The 16,796-nt window shown below is 40.4% G+C and overlaps 1 protein-coding gene across 3 annotated transcripts in view; it reads left to right on the top strand.

Annotated features, from left to right (window-relative positions):
- The window catches only part of LGR5 (leucine rich repeat containing G protein-coupled receptor 5), a 130,734-nt gene that overhangs the window by 75,994 nt on the left and 37,944 nt on the right, over positions 1 to 16,796 (top strand). For all 3 annotated transcript variants that reach the window (XM_058742037.1, XM_058742035.1, XM_058742034.1), the window contains one exon: positions 8,817 to 8,888. In XM_058742037.1, the coding sequence (XP_058598020.1) occupies positions 8,817 to 8,888 (72 nt within the window). The remainder of the gene's footprint in view (positions 1 to 8,816; positions 8,889 to 16,796) is intronic.

The following is a 16,796-nucleotide window of genomic DNA, read 5'->3' as shown; positions in this document are numbered from 1 at the left end:
AAACATAAAAAAATTTTTTTAATAATAATTGCCATTAAATTAGCAGAGAAATATGAAACATAAGGTTCCATTGAATTTCATTAACAAAGTTTGCTTTGTAAAGATTTTGTATTATAGCCTTAAAATTTTTTGGAGAACAGTCATAAAAATCTGTTATGACAATTGTGTAATATATATATTTATTTGGGTGGCCTGTTGCTTTTCTAATCTTGCTCTTCCATTATCCAGCAGGGTCTGCTACCCGACTTCTATGAAGGCAATACTGTGATTTTTTTTTTCCAATTTGGCCTCAATTCTCTGTTGCCATTAGGATCTCCAGTACTGGAGAATGAAGGCTTGCTTCAGCATGTGATGGAGCTTTGAGATAGGATAAATGTGCTTTGTGATATTTCAACCTTATCTTGTCCTAAAAGAGAATTATTTTTACACTATTCTCCTCTACAAGGAACAGGCATTTCTGAAAATGTCATGCTCGTTTGTGAGAGTGTAACACTTCCTAATTTTCTCCCCTACAACATCTATCATTTATCTTAGCATGTTATCCTTATTTTAATAAAGGTTGTTTCCTTCTTTCCCATATAAGCATAGTCTGTTATGTATCTTAAGAATTCTAGCTCTTATTCTAGTATCCATGTAGAACTCTAATCTCACTTCATGGTTCTTGTACAAAACAGCTTCTGGTCATGTTGTTTCTCTCACACCCAACCTTATTCATTAAAAGTAGAGCAAACATGAAGGAAAAAATCAGTAAAACTAAAAGGCAACCAACAGAATGGGAGAAGATATTTGCAACTGACATATCAGATAAAGGGTTAGTATCTAAAATCTATAAAGAACTTACCAAACTCAATACCCAAAATAATAATAATAATAATAATCCAGTGAAGAAATGGGCAAAAGACCTGAATAGACACTTCTCCAAAGAAGACATCCAGATGGCCAACTGACACATGAAAAAATGCTCAACATCAGTCATCATCAGGAAAATACAAATCAAAACCACAATGAGATACCACCTCATACTAGTCAGAATGGCTAAAATTAACAACTGAGGCAACAACAGATGTTGGCAAGAATGCGGAGAAAGAGGAACCCTCTTGCACTGCTGGTGGGAATGCAAACTGGTGCAGCCACTCTGGAAAACAGTATGGAGATTCCTCAAAAAATTAAAAATAGAACTAGCCTACAACCCAGCAATTGCACTACTAGATATTTATCCACAGGATACAGGTGTGCTGTTTCGAAGGGGCACATACACCCCAATGTTTATAGCAGCGCTATCGACAATAGCCAAAGTATGGAAAGAGCCCAAATGTCCATTGATGGATGAATGGATAAAAAAAAATGTGGTATGTATATACAATGGAGTATTACTCAACAATCAAAAAGAATGAAATCTTGCCATTTGCAACAACATGGATAGAACTGGAGAGTATTGTGCTAAGCGAAATTAGTCAGAGAAAGACAAATATCATATGGCTTCACTCATATGTGGAATTTAAGATACAAAACAGATGAACATAAGGGAAGGGAAGCAAAAATAATATAAAAACAGGGAGGGGGACAAAACATAAGAGACTCTTAAATATAGAGAACAAACTGAAGGTTACTGGAGGGGTTGTAGGTGGCAGCGGGATGGGCTAAATGCGCAAGGGACACTAAGAAAGACACTTGAGATGAGCACTGGGTGTTATATGTAGGGCGTGAACCACCGGATTCTACTGAAATCATTATTGCACTATATGCTAACTAACTTGGATGTAAGTTTTTAAAAAAAATTTTTTAAGTTTGTATTTTAAAAAAAAGAGCCCAACATCTGACTCGTTCATAAAGATGTCTCCTATCTGAGCATCATTTATATAATGATACATGTATCACTTTATTATAAATTTTTTTTATTTCTCCTTTATAATATAGTTAGGGCAGTACATTCTATTGGTTTTTTTCTTTGAAGCGATGTGTGTAAATAGGCTATATTTTTATGAATTTTATCTAAATATAATAGATGGGGCATTATAAATACTTAGTATTAAAGGGAGAATTGAGTCTGGTAGTGTTGAGACCACAGTGCTAGGGGTAAAATGCTGAATAAGCCTGCTTCTTTCTTCATGGCAACTCTTCCAAATGTTTTATAAAACCCAAAAGCCACTGAAAGAAAGAGATAACTGATTATTGTATAGCATGGTAAGAAAGGTAGTGTAAAAGTTATGTTCATCTGGGTCCCTGATCAGCATAGAGAGGGTAAGGAGGGCATTTGATTAAAAAAAGAGAAAGATAATAGTAAGCCAATCCATTAAGAAAATGAAGATAGTGGTGCGCCTGGGTGGCTCAGTTGGTAAAGCCTCTGACTTGGGCTCAGGTCATGATCTCACAGTTTATGAGTTCGAGCCCCACATTGGGCTCTGTGCTGACAGCTCAGAGCCTGGATCCTGCTTCGGATTCTGTGTCTCCCTCTCTCTCTGCTCTTCCCCCACTTATGTTCTGTCTCTATCTCCTTCAAAAATAAATAAACATTAAAAATTAAAAAAAAAAGAAAGAAAGAAAATGAAGATAGCAACAGCCCTCCTTAGCTAGGACTCTTTTATATCTGAAATCTTACTACCGTTAACTCTGGAAGATCACTAGTATTTAAGATTATCTCTATAAATACTGGCTTCATAGAAAAATAAGTTATTGGTTCTATATTGTAAAACACCCAGTCCAGTGGAATTCTGAACCAGGCTTTCTTCAGCAAAGGTTCATTTTCTCCTGTCAACCGTTCAGTCAAGGAACAGCTCATCTTTCCGCCACCCAGTAGCAGAACCAAAGCCATAGAGGTGATGGGTAAAACTAACCATGGAAAAGTCACGGTTAGCCAAAATTCTCTGCTTCCCACATAGGCTTACAACAGAGTTTCGACAGTTACTTTATACCTACCTAAACACAGGACAATTAGGCAGAAAGAATACCTAAGGATCAAGCCATCGACTGTGATGAAGTTCCCCTGTAACATATGATTTCATCTCCCTCTGCTTCACTGTACCTGTTCTCACGTAGCCCTGTTGGCAGAAAAGAAAACCAAATAAAGTACTGTTAAGAAGCGTGGGATGCTGTATGAAATATTTTAAATTTTAAAACTTCAATATTTTAAGACTTCAATAATTTCAACATATTTAAATTTTTAATAAATTTTTAAAATAAAAGCATTTTCAAACTTGTAATATTTTATTTTATTTTTTTTGTTAAAAAATTTTTTTTTTATTTTTTTTTTCAACGTTTTTTATTTATTTTTGGGACAGAGAGAGACAGAGCATGAACGGGGGAGGGGCAGAGAGAGAGGGAGACACAGAAGCGGAAACAGGCTCCAGGCTCCGAGCCATCAGCCCAGAGCCTGACGCGGGGCTCGAACTCACGGACCGCGAGATCGTGACCTGGCTAAGTCGGACGCTTAACCGACTGCGCCACCCAGGCGCCCCAAAATTTTTTAACATTTATTTATTTTTGAGACAGAGAGAGACAGAGCATGAACAGGGGAGGGGCAGAGAGAGAGGGAGACACAGAATCTGAAGCAGGCTCCAGGCTCTGAGCTGTCAGCACAGAGCCCGATGCGGGGCTCGAACTCACGGACCGTGAGATCATGACCTGAGCTGAAGTCGGATGCTTAACCGACCGAGCCACCCAGGTGCACCACTATCTTCATTTTCTTAATGGATTGTAATATTTTAAAATCAGGGAAAGAAATTAAGAAAATACTGGGGCACCTGGGTGGCTCAGTCAGTTAAGCATCAGACTTCAGCTCAGGTCTTTATCCCGTGGCTGGTGAGTTCAAGCCCTGCCTAGGGTTCTGTCCCGACAGCTCAGAGCCTGGAGCCTGATTCTGCATCTCCTTCTGTTTGCCCCTCCCTCACTTGTGCTCGCGCGTGCTCTCTCTCTCTCTCTTGATCTTTCTCAAAAATAAATAAACATTAAAAAAATTAATTAAAAGAAATATGCAGCCATTCTTTGTCTCTAGAGAAAGTGGAAAATTTTCTTTTCTCACCCATATGTGAATGATAAAAACGAAGCCAAAAGTGCCTAAACCCATATTCAGTTCATGGTGCTTTCTGCTTCTATTGGATGCACAGAATAAAGGAGTATTTGCAAAAGAAATCAGCAGCTATGTTGTGAATGCTTTCTGTTTTAATTGCACTCCAAAGTGCTGTAAACCCTTTCATTGTTTTGTCTCCCACTAGGATATCTTAAACAAAAACAGAATTTTCTAATTAACTTACTGGAGACTTGTGGAGATAACTTGTGCTTGTTTTGTCATTTAAAAGTAATTAAACAGGGGCGCCTGGGTGGCTCAGTCCGTTGAGCGTCCGACTTCGCTCGGGTCACGATCTCACGGTCGGTGAGTTCGAGCTCCGCATCAGGCTCTGTGCTGACAGCTCAGAGCCTGGAGCCTGTTTCAGATTCTGTGTCTCCCTCTCTCTTCGGCCCTCCCCCCGTTCATGCTCTGTCTCTCTCTGTCTCAAAAATAAATAAAAATGTTAAAAAAAAAAAAAAAAGTAATTAAACAGAAGTTCTTTAGTTTAGGGAGAGATCAGGACTTAAGTGATTTCTAAATTATATTTTTGATATTTTACTTGTAGAAGTAGTTCAAAAATTAAATTGCTGGGAGGTAGTTCAGGAGTAGCTTTAAAAATTATCATTAGCAAAGTTCATATAAGTTCTGTTTTCTGAAACCAGATATATAAAACTTTGGAGAAAGTTTGCCACTGGTTAATGGAGGAAAACCATCTGAGTATCTCTTATCCTCTACTCCAATTTTCCACTTGTTTTAGGAAGACCCCATTTTAATAGTTTCACTCTTTGGTTAGAAAGCGTAGAAGGACTATTCAATACTTTATAGAGTAATATATCACCTACAAAGTTTAGACATCAATGAAGTCTATTATCTGAATCTTACCAACATTCACATTTATCACTCAATTAGTGAGTGACTTAGAAAACATTTCTGTGAAGGTAAAATTTTATAATATATTAAAACTACTTGGAAAAGTATAAAATAATATAGAAATGTAAAATTTTAATACTCAAGTAAATTATGTAAAATATGGAATTCAAGCTATAATTTTACCAATTCCTTAACAGATAAGTGAAATGTGAGATCTTCCTAAAACTTGACTTTTCTCATAAGGAACAATGGGGCATCTGGGTGGCTCAGTTCGTTGAGTGTCTGACTCTTGATTTCCGCTCCGGTCATGATCTGATGAACCATGAGATCAAGCACCACTTTGGGCTCTGCACTGTCAGCCTGCTTGGAATTAATTCTCTCCTTCTCTCTCTCTCTGCTCCTTCCCTGGTTGAGCCCTCTCTCTCGCTCTCTCTCTCAAAATAAATAAATAAACTTAAAAAAAAAGGAACCAATACATTTGACACTCTTGATTTATGAAATGTTAGTTGAGTTCAAGTTTAATAATGAAATTACTTCAGTAAAACTATTAGGATACAAGTGACATAATTATATTCCTTAGTAAACAGAATCTCAGCCATGATAAGAAAAGTGTAAGTTTTATGACCTCTAAAGTATTTTCGTGTCTTATTTGTATACACACTCATATTTGTATATATGAAAGTATTACAAGTACTTTCATATTTTTAATCCTCAAACACCTTATCTACCAGATGATATTATTCTATTCTCATTATACATGTAAATGACAAATGGTCAGGGAGAGTAAATGGTTTGCTCTCAGAGACTTAAAACATAGGCCTTATCAAGGGTGCCTGGGTGGCTCAGTCAGTGGGTGTCTGACTTCAGCTCAGGTCATGATCTCACAGCTGGTGGGTTAGAGCCTCGTGTTGGGCTCTGTGCTGACAGCTCAGAGCCTGGAGCCTGCTTCAGATTCTGTGTCTCCCTCTCTCTCTGCCCCTTTCCTGCTAGCACTCTGTCTGTGTCTCTCTCTCAGAAATAAGTAAACATTAAAAAAAAAATGTTTAACTTAAGACTTCTCTCCAAGCTCATTGCAGCCTCAAGTTGTGAAAATACTCCAGTGGAAGCAATTTAGGATAGCACAGGCGTGTGCGTGAGTGTGTGCTGCCTTACTGTGCAGCACCAGTATCACCTGGAAGTTTGCTAGAAACGCAGGTTCTCTGGCTCCTACCCAGACCTACGGAACCAGAAACTTTGATGGTGGGGCCCAGCAGGCTGTGCTTTAACAAGCCTTCCAATGGATACTGATGAACCCAGAAGTCTGAGAACCACTGGCACGGATTTTTTTTTCCCCATTTTACTTTCTGGTTAATTAAAATGTCACATCCAGTACAATCCCATTATATTGTTAGTTTTGAGAAGGGAGTCTATCAATTCATACAAAAAGGGTCAGCCTTCATTGAACGCTTACCACACAGCAGGTATTGTTCTGTGTACCTTCACCCATCGGATCATAACAGTAAGCCCTGGGGGTGGGCATTATCACTGGTCACCGAGAAGTTGAGAACTTGGACGATTTCCCTGAGGCCACACTGCTAGGGGCAGGGACGGGGTAGACAGATTGGAGAACCCATACTCTTACCCATACCTTAATCATGCCATATACTGTACAACCTGAGAATTTGCACATTCACCAAATACGCCTCAAGGTAATGCTGCAAGGTGTCGTAGAAAGTGCATCGAGTCTGGAGTTAGACACACCTAGGGTTGGGTCCCCAGCCAGTCATCTAATGGAAAGAAACTTCCATTGTGGAAGTGAAGGAACCAAACTATTTCAGAGATCCAGATATAGGTTTGTGACATAATAAGTAGAGGCTTTTCTGTAAAATGGCTGCTTTCTTAAAATGGTCTTCTGCCTTTGGCTTACGTAGACCACGAAATACTGGGAGAACGGATGCAAAATTATTGCCTTATAAATATTTATTTTTTTTTACTTTTTTTTTAACGTTTATTTATTTTTGAGACAGAGAGAGACAGAGCATGAACAGGGGAGGGGCAGAGAGAGAGGGAGACACAGAATCTGAAACAGGCTCCAGGCTCTGAGCTGTCAGCACAGAGCCCGACGCGGGGCTCGAACTCACGGACCGCGACATAGTGACCTGAGCCGAAGTCGGACGCTTAACCGACTGAGCCACCCAGGTGCCCCTAAATATTTATGAATAAAATAGCAAAATATGAGGAATCTAATGGGAATTTTTTTCCATGCTATTTCCCTACTAACAATGATAGATATTTATTTCTTTGTTGCCAGCTGCTTCTGTTCTGTAGTCATGTTCTGAAAAGAACAGTTGAACCCAGGCAAGCAAAAGCTCAATACTTCACAAAAAGAATTTAATTTACATTAAAATATGGCTACACAAGAAAGAAGATCTTGAATAGCTTCCTGCTGTATCCATATTTCCATTTTGTCTAATTTATACAGTCCTCGGAGTGGTCCTTTAAAAACATAAATAAAACAAGTGTTGGTGAGGATATGGAGAAAAAGGAACCCTCTTGCACTGTTGGTGGGAATGTCAACAGTATAGCCACCATGGAAAACAGTATGGAGGTTCCTCAGAAAATTAAAAATAGAACTACCATGTGATCCAATAATTTCATTATGGGTATTTACCCAAAGATAACAAAAACACTAATTCAAAAAGATACACGCACCCCTGTGTTTATTGCAGCATTAGATACAATAGCCAAATTATGGGAGCAACCAAAGTATTCATCAATAGAGAAGTGGATAAAGGGTGCGTGTGTGTGTGTGTGTGTGTGTGTGTGTGTGTGTGAATATTATGCAGCCATGAAAAGGATGAGATCTGCCATTTGAGACCATATGGATAGACTGAGAGAGTATTATCTAAGTGAAATAAATAAGACTCGGAAAGACAAATACCATGATTCTACTCATAAGTGGAATCTCAAAAAGGTGAATAAACAACAACAAAACAAAAACAAAAAAAAATACAGATTCAGACCTATAAATACAGAAGACAAACTGATGGTTGCCAGAGGGGAGAAGGATGGGGGTGTGAGCCAAATCAATGAAGGGAAGTGGGAGATAAGGTCTTCCAGTTATGGGATGAATAAGTCACAGGAATATAAGGCACAATACATTCAGTGATCTTGTGATAGCAATGTATGGGGATAGACGGTTGCTACACTTGTGGCAAACATAGCATAATGTATAAACCTGTCAAATCTGTAAGTTGTACAGTTGAAACTAATGTTACATTGGACATCAACTGTAGTCAAATTTTTAAAAAAAGAAAAACATAAATAAGATCGTGTCATTTCCCTATAAACCTTTCAACAAGAGTTTCTTGTCACACTTAAAATAAAGCCTCATTGTGGCCTGCAAGTCCTCCATGAGACAGCTTCAGCCTCTCCCAACCTCTTGCTCTCACTCGCTCCTCCTCACAAGTGATCCTTTGCTGCTCCTTGAACAAATCAAGCAAGCTCTGGCCTCGGGGCCTTTGCACTTACTCCTCCCTCTTCTCAGAAACTCTTCCCAGATGTTCACAGGATTTGCTCCATGACTCCATTCTGGTCTCCGCTCAAGTATCAACTCCTAAGAAAGATCTTCCCTGACCACCTTTAAAATAAAAATCTCAACCCTTGTATGCATCTATCCCAAATCCATATTTTGTTTTTTATTCATAGTACCTACCATTTGCCTGATGGTATATACTCACCCATTAATTTTTAATTATCTTTCATTCCACATAGGAATTCAAGCTCCCCAAGGGCCAAGGCTTTGTCTGATGCTCTGCTGTTTCCCTGACACTTACAACAGAGCCTGGCAGTGCTGTGGCCAGTTATTATTCATTACTGTTAACTTTCTTTAACATTTTTCTTCATTTGTTTTCACGTGCAGTATGCTGCAGAATAATCACCTAAGACAGGTACCGGCGGGAGCACTGCAGAATTTGCGAAGCCTTCAGTCCCTGTAAGTACAGTTAAAATTGCAAAATGTTCTCCGGACCAATATGGGAAGGAGCAATGAAATGTCCAAATGACCATTTTCATCAACTCCTTGGTTGGGGACCCTAGCTAAATAAGTTGTGAGTGAATGAGACTTTTCATTATGGCAAAAATCCTTTGAATCTTCATTAAACAATACGGGGTGGGGGGGACCAGTGTTGGAGTTTGGATTTTCAGATCAGACACTCAATCATAGCACCTGCAGTGAAAAGCCTCTTATATATGCTGGTATCACAGGACAGAATCTTGCGGATCCAGGATCTTGTCCTGCATTCTCCTGTAGTATTTTGTTCCTGAGTTCAAATCAGAAATAATGCTTTCTCCTCTTGTCTAGAAAAACCTAGATGAGATTGGCATCTTCAGTTTATTCCATTTCTAGATGATCTGAGCTGACTTGTAATGAAACTTTTGCTGAGTCAAGGGAAGGAAAAATAAGATGAAAACAGAGAGAAGCAAGCCATACGAGACTCTTAAATACAGAGAACAAACTGAGGGTTGCTGGAAGGGAAGAGGGGCTAAATGGGTGATGAGCATTAAGGAAGGCAGTTGTTAGGATGAGCACTGGGTGTTATATGTAAGCAATGAATCACTGGGTTCTACTCCTGAAATGAAGACTACACCGTATGTTAACTAACTTGAATTTAAATGAAATTTTAAAATGACTTAATGTTTAAGGTTCTGTATATACATCAGGGGTCCTCAAATCAGTGAGCTAAGATCTAATGGTATATCTTAAAGTCTCACTGCACAGCTTCCCCATCACCACACCCAAACATACAAACATACTCACAAACAATCCCACTGACACACAGACACATACAGACACACGAACATACACAGCACTGGGGTTATTGTTCCTTATTCTGAGTATACAAGTTTTCTATCAGGAGTTTCCACTCTTCATTGACTTAGAATCTCTGAATAAGTAAAAATTAGTTATTTCCCACAAAAAGAACTTTCATACCAGCTGGATATTTTAGAGCTTGGGTTGTAAGCAAGTGTTTACAGTGACTGTTTGGCAAGACTGCCGTGAGTAGGTGGTCAGTAAATCTTCATCTCCTGAGAATGTGTAAGTGCTTGCAATATATCGCATGATTTCCAATATATGCATGTGTAATATGTGCTTCTATCTTACTTACACTGAAAGTCCTCATCTGTCAAACAAAATACTGGTTTCTGGTCTGGAATGATGAGGGAGATGCATTTAAAAAGCACGTAAATATTGCAGACTCTAGTTGAAAAGTATCTTAAAGAATCCATCGGTTAATAGTTACATAGCATTTGCTTAATGCCTTTTACTGAGGTGATACAAGAGGAGGAGAAACATGAGATTGAAGATGATACTTTCCTCCTTTGATCTTTTTTTGTTGTGGTTGTTCTTTTAATGAAAGCAAATCTGTGCTTGAGACCATTTTAAGCTTTGTAGTCCAGTCAAACAAAGTGACTTCCTAGGTTTTCACGAGCCTATAGATAAACAAGCCCACAAGGGCCCCTTTGTGGCATGGCGATAGGTCTGTTGCATTTTCAGGGGCTCCTTAATGACATCACAGTATCACTCCTCCTTTGTTGCACAAGCATTTTCCTGAAGGAAAGAAGCAGTCAGAAGGCAAAACACTCTCAAGTTGGGTTGTCTGCATCAGGGCACGGGGTCTAGTGGCCGCATTGAAAAACGAGATAATAGCAGTAGCCAATAGGAACTTTAAACAGCTGTGAGGCAGGCAGAAGATAGAAGGATAAGAGTCGGTAACCAAAAGCCCCTATCAGCTGAAAGAAGATCACAAACAGAACACCCAGCAAAGTGAACTCTTTGAGAAAGAGAAAACCATGAATCTTTTGTTCACTTGAACTGGGCGGTGCCTCCCTGATAAAGGTGTTCAGATTTGGTTTCTTACCGTCTGGAGATTCACTGTTCACCAGGTGTCTCTTGCCTTATGGTTTCTGATTCACAAACACAATTGTGTTTGAAACCTTATAAGTATGTGTTCCCTGTGAAAAAGCCAAGGGTTAACTTTCTAGTATGATGTTTATCGCATCCAGATAGATACTCGGCCCCCGGTGCATGCTGAATTTTATCGGCTGACTGTGTAATGTTTGTCCAGCGGTCCCTTTGCCCGGAGCGCAGACAGGCCCATGTGAGGCGCTGAATGTTGGCACTGTGTGCTACCGCGCCACATTTTCTCATGGTTTTTTGTGCTGCTTTGATACAAGAGTTAAGATTGGACAAAAAGTGTTATAAACATAGACTCTAACCACCAACCGCACAGACACTGTATTGTACCAGCTGAAGGAGCCCCTATGGGGTGTGTGGGTTTGGGCCACAGTGAACCCTTGTAAAGTTTTGCCGTCGTCCCAGACTGGAGATGTTTAATGGTACTTCTCCCGCTTCCTTCATGCGGTTCCAAAAATGAAACCATCAGGTTTTGTTTTGTTTTTTAAATGTTTATTTATTTTTGAGAGAGTGCATGCACGCAAGTGGGGGAGGGGCAGAATGAAAGGGGGACAGAGGATCCGAAGCAGGCTCTGTGCTCGCAGCAGAAAGCCTGACACGGGGCTCAAACCCACAAACTCTGAGATCATGACCTGAGCCAAAATCAGAAGTTTAACTGAGCCACCCAGGGGCCCCGAAAGCATCAGTTTTGAGACTAGTGATCATTACATGATTGCATTACATGAATGCATTACATGAATGCAAACATGCATTCCTCTTCCTGTCTCCATTCATTGTCCGTGCTTTCAGGCCACTTCTGTATCAGTACAAGTAACAAAGAGGATGAGACCTGCCTCATCGTCCATGCTGCCCACACCTGGGAGGCCTCCACTCCGTCAGTCGGCTTTTCTTTTTCTTTTTTTTTAACGTTTATTTATTTTTGCGACAGAGAGACAGAGCATGAACGGGGGAGGGTCAGAGAGAGGGAGACACAGAATCTGAAACAGGCTCCAGGCTCTGAGCTGTCCGCACAGAGCCCGACGCGGGGCTCGAACTCACGGACCGCGAGATCATGACCTGAGCCGAAGTCGGCCGCCCAACCGACTGAGCCACCCAGGCGCCCCACACTCGGCTTTTCTTGAACTATAGTCAACTTTTAGACTATCACTCGGCCCTTTTTCTAATGTTTCCTCTTTTTTTCTGTCCCTGGAATTCACTGTTTCTCTTCACTTTGTTATTTTCCTTGTCTTACACATTCGCTCTCTAAGCTGCACTCCAACCTCCACAGGAGCTGTGAGTGCATCACCCCCCTACATGCCTGGCCTTGTAATCTCCAAAGGGGATTTCTCAACCCTGGCTGCAAAGAAGAATCATCTGGACAGGCCCAAAGCCCAAGGCTGCACTCTCTGAGTGTTTTCTAACTGGTTCCATTATACCGTTAAGTGCTTCTTAACCGAACGTTGGGAAAACTCGTGTCAGGCAGCACTTCTTCAGATGTTCTGCAAATATTCCCCTGAGCTATGTTCAAACCTGAAATAATCACATAATCCATACTTTGCATTCCAGTGTGAACTAAAAAGGTACTCGGAATATGAAATAAAAGTCTGGGATTGCATTGTTTGTGTTTAATTGAAACAGCTCATACATACCTGCCTATTAAGTCTACTGACGATCTGGGGCAGATAAAGACAGGAGGCCACATGCTGTGTGGATAGCACACCCTCCTATCCGAATGTGTTTGTCACGGCACCAACACCTCCCAGATATACAGGACAGGATGTTGGGCCTCATCTCTGACTTACTTAATCAAAAACTTCATTTCAACAAAATCCTCCGGGGATTTGTATGGCCAACACATTTGAGAAATTAAGTGTTTTATTGTGCTATGACACAGACAAGTGGTCTACCAACCAAGTGGCTGATAAATACTGAAATAGATCCAGTATACTTTGCCCCACCATATAGACTTGGCTTCATTGAATATAGTTTGAGAAACTTGATACATTAAAATTGGTCACATTGCTGTGAGGAAGCAACAAATTGTACTCACGTTTCAAGAGATGTAATTTTCATTTATTTTACATAAACAAAAGATATTTGGCCTTGTTCATAATGAAAACACATAGGTACGTTTGTGTTCTTTTAACTCTCTCCTGATGTTTACAAATTGCTTGTCTAAAGAATAAGAGGTCAAGCCCATGTGCCAGAGCCCAATAGCCCAGAGCCTGCCCCTGTACAATATGTATGTTTGCTTCTGACATGGTAATGACTGCCCAGACACCAGTTGGATTTTTTGTAATGTAATCAAATATAACTTAATTTCCTTTCTGTTTTTTTGGAAGGGAATAGGAAATGTAATCAGAATTCACAATGAGTTGTATTTCACCAAGAAACTTTTGGCATTATAGACATTTGAGGACTAGGTTCAGATTACAACGATTTGATGGAAACTCAAAACTTAACCCTCCCCTGACCTCATACCTTTGTATCTGTAGCTAAGAAATCGATCTATGGGAAAAAAAATCGTTACTTCATTTGTTGATAGTCATCAATGACGTTCAGTCATCTCACTGTCATTAGTGAAGTTCAAGGTGATCAAAGAGAATGACATATTCATCTTTGTCCAGTTAACCAGAGTATTATTTAATACATGTTGGTTTTCATTTCAAGTTCCCACTAGAGAAACAAATTGGGTTGGTACATAGAAAATAAAAGAATCAGACATATCTTTGGTATTGTCTCTAGTCTCCAATTAGAACACCAATTGGTGTTCATCTTCGGGGTGTAAGACATTGTTTTAAAACCTAAAAAGAACATGTAATTCTTGCCTGGAACGTGATCAGCCTGTGCATCTTGTGATAGCAGCTTCAGGGCTACCGACTCCTCTGCCCCTGAGCCCTGTGAAATGTTAATAATGTCACCCAGACTCTTCGTGGTAAGGTTTTGCTGATAATAGTCCTCAAAGAGAGTAAGAGAAAGAGATGAGGAGGAGAGGCAGGGTTCATAGTGCTGGGCAGAAAATAAGGCAAGCCTAGAACCAGCCCCAGTTTTCTCCCATGAACATCCAGGAGCCTATTCAGTTTCAGACCTTGGATAAAGAATGGGTAGGAAGTAACAAAAGACAAGGAGGTGTAAGCAGACAAAAAAAAGTAGAGTGAGCTAACCAAGAGAATAAGATTAAAAGATCAAAGAGGTTAAACACACACACACACACACACACACACACACACAATGGTTTTAGTATTAGTGACATTATTCTTCCCACTAAAATAGTCTCCAGAAAGAGAAATTGCAAGCTTACACAATAAAAATGCATGTTCAATAAATTAAATTTTGGTTTAGTTTGGTTTGTTTCACCAAAGTGCCAGCATAGCAGGTACGTCTTGGGATGGAGGTGGACTTCGGTGTTCCAGAGGCCAAGGGTTTTGTCTAGTGCACCATTAGGAGGTCATTTCATAGAACCACGTGCAAACCAGCACCCAATGCATTGTTATGAGAAGTTTTCCTTGTCTCCCTCCCCGATTAAACAGCAGGAGAAAACTATTTTCAAAGGTAAAGCCCTTTCTACACAGTGTCTATAGCAAGAGAGAACTCAAATTGGAGCGCAGTCCTCAGAATCATGTATGGAAAAAAAATGTGAATACGTAATGCAAGACCCCATGTACAAACCATTCGTACATCAGTCTATCTGCCAGTGCTCTGATTAAAATCGTACATGTGACAGTCACATCAGATAGGTAAATAACGAAAAGAGAACATAGATGTTATAAATGAGAAGTAGAATACCACTTTTCTCAGTCTTGTGATGTGAAATGAAGGTTACCTTTGGAAGTGGGTTAAACTCTTCGGAGAAGCTAAAGGGATGGCACCAATGGAAGGTATACTGTTTGTAAAAAGGCACATAAAGAGGGGCGCCTGGGTGGCTCAGTCGGTTGGGCGGCCGACTTCGGCTCAGGTCATGATCTCGCGGTCCGTGAGTTCGAGCCCCGCGTCGGGCTCTGTGCTGACAGCTCAGAGCCCGGAGCCTGTTTCAGATTCTGTGTCTCCCTCTCTCTGACCCTCCCCTGTTCATGCTCTGTCTCTCCCTGTCTCAAAAATAAATAAAACATTAAAAAAAAAAATTTTTTTTTTTTTTTAAAAAAGGCACATAAAGAGGGGTGCCTGGGTGGCTCAGTCGGTTAAGCATCTGACTCTTAATTTCAGCTCAGGTCATTGTCTCACGGTTCGTGAGTTCGAGGCCTGAGTCAGACTCTGTGCTGACAGTGTGGAGCCTGCTTGGGATTCTCTCTCTCATCCTCTCTCTTTGCCCTTCTCCCTCTCAAAATAAATAAATAAACTTAAAAAAAAAAAAAGAGAGAGAGAAGCAATAAAGCATGGGAACACTGCCAGGACAGAATCAGAAACACCCAGGGTGTTTAAACCCACATGGTTATCAAAGCAGCAGCAGCTGTTTATGAAGCACCTTCTTCATTCCACTCATCCTCAGACAAGGAGGAGTCACATGAGGTAGGAGCTGAGATTACCCCTTTCTTAGTGATGATGAAGCAGAAAGCTCAAAGATGTTAAATGACCTTCTCAAAGTCATATGGCTTGAAATGGAGTCAGTCTAGAAGTGAGTCTGGGATACGAACTCTGGGCTTCCTAGCACCAAAATCTGCCCATTTTACCACCACGCTCTCTCCCCCTCCCTCCAAAATCTACTTCAGAGAATGGGCACACAGCAGGATGCACTAATGTGAGGGAAAGGAGCTTGACAGAATCACATCTTACTTCTAGACCTATGTTGTGAAGGTTTACAAAAAGAAAGAAATTTTCAAAAAGAAGAAATTTCTGCAGGACAGAAATAAATAAGTTGAAGAAGAGAAGAGAACAATATTATTAATGTGTGGGCCAGTCTGCTTTTTTTAGTGTTTCCCTATGCTTTTGGTTGTCTGTTCCCTCATTACCTGTGAGGTAGAATTTGCCTCCACTTTCCTGATAAGGAAACTATAGGTGAGAAAAGAGTATCTTGTCCCTATTGCAAAGGTGAAAGTTGATCAGACAATGACAGGAGGGAAGAACATTCCAGACAGAGGGAACTACTTGTGCACTGCCTTGTAGTGGAGGTGGCTGGAGGCGAAGCTAGTACATCAAGAAGCAGAAACAAGCTCCTCGTGGCTGAAGCAGGAAGAGTCCTGTGTCACTAAGCTCTTCTTGTGCAAGAAGAGCTTAGTGAGACAGGTGGGGTCAGACACCTTGAAAGCCATTTGGGACATGCCAAGGATTTTAGCCTTTATTGTGAAGTCAATGGGAATCCACTGGCGGATAAAAGGCAGGGAAGGGCATGATTTGATCTGTGTTACTGAAATAGACTAGGAGAGAAAGGAGAACTTTGTCAGGATGGGGGCAGTGGAGATGGTGAAGGGGAAATGAATTTGAGAACTATTTAGATGAAATTACCGGTGTTTGGTAAGGAAACGGCGATGAAGAACGATGGAGTAAGAGATGTCAGGATGATTCCTAAATTTCTGGTTTATAACCATGTGCTTAAGGAAGCCCATCACTGAGAACAGGAAACACCGGCAAAAAGCTATGTTTGGGGACAATGGAGGTGAACGATAATGAGTTTGGTCTTGAACGTGTGTGTTTGTGGAGGAACAACTGAGTAGAAATGTCACAAAGACAGCCTGAAATCCAGATCTGGATCTCAAAAAAGAGTGAAATTTAGGTTAGACCCTCCTACCATGCATTTGCCTTCACCTAACACCTCCTTGTAACGATTTGGTTGTCTGACTACACTTTAGGAAACATGCTGCATAAAGGTTGGATCAACATGCTTAGAAAACAGGCTCATGTCTGCCTGGTTTACTTACTGTTAGATCTCAAGCACCAGGAACAGTACCTGCAAAAACGCACACTCCAGAAATATTTATTGAACTGAACTAAAGCCTCAAACGCTAAGTGATG

This window comes from Neofelis nebulosa, chromosome 8 (genome assembly GCF_028018385.1).
Source record: "Neofelis nebulosa isolate mNeoNeb1 chromosome 8, mNeoNeb1.pri, whole genome shotgun sequence".
Classification (NCBI taxonomy): domain Eukaryota; kingdom Metazoa; phylum Chordata; class Mammalia; order Carnivora; family Felidae; genus Neofelis; species Neofelis nebulosa.
This window is presented reverse-complemented; position numbering and strand designations above follow the sequence as displayed.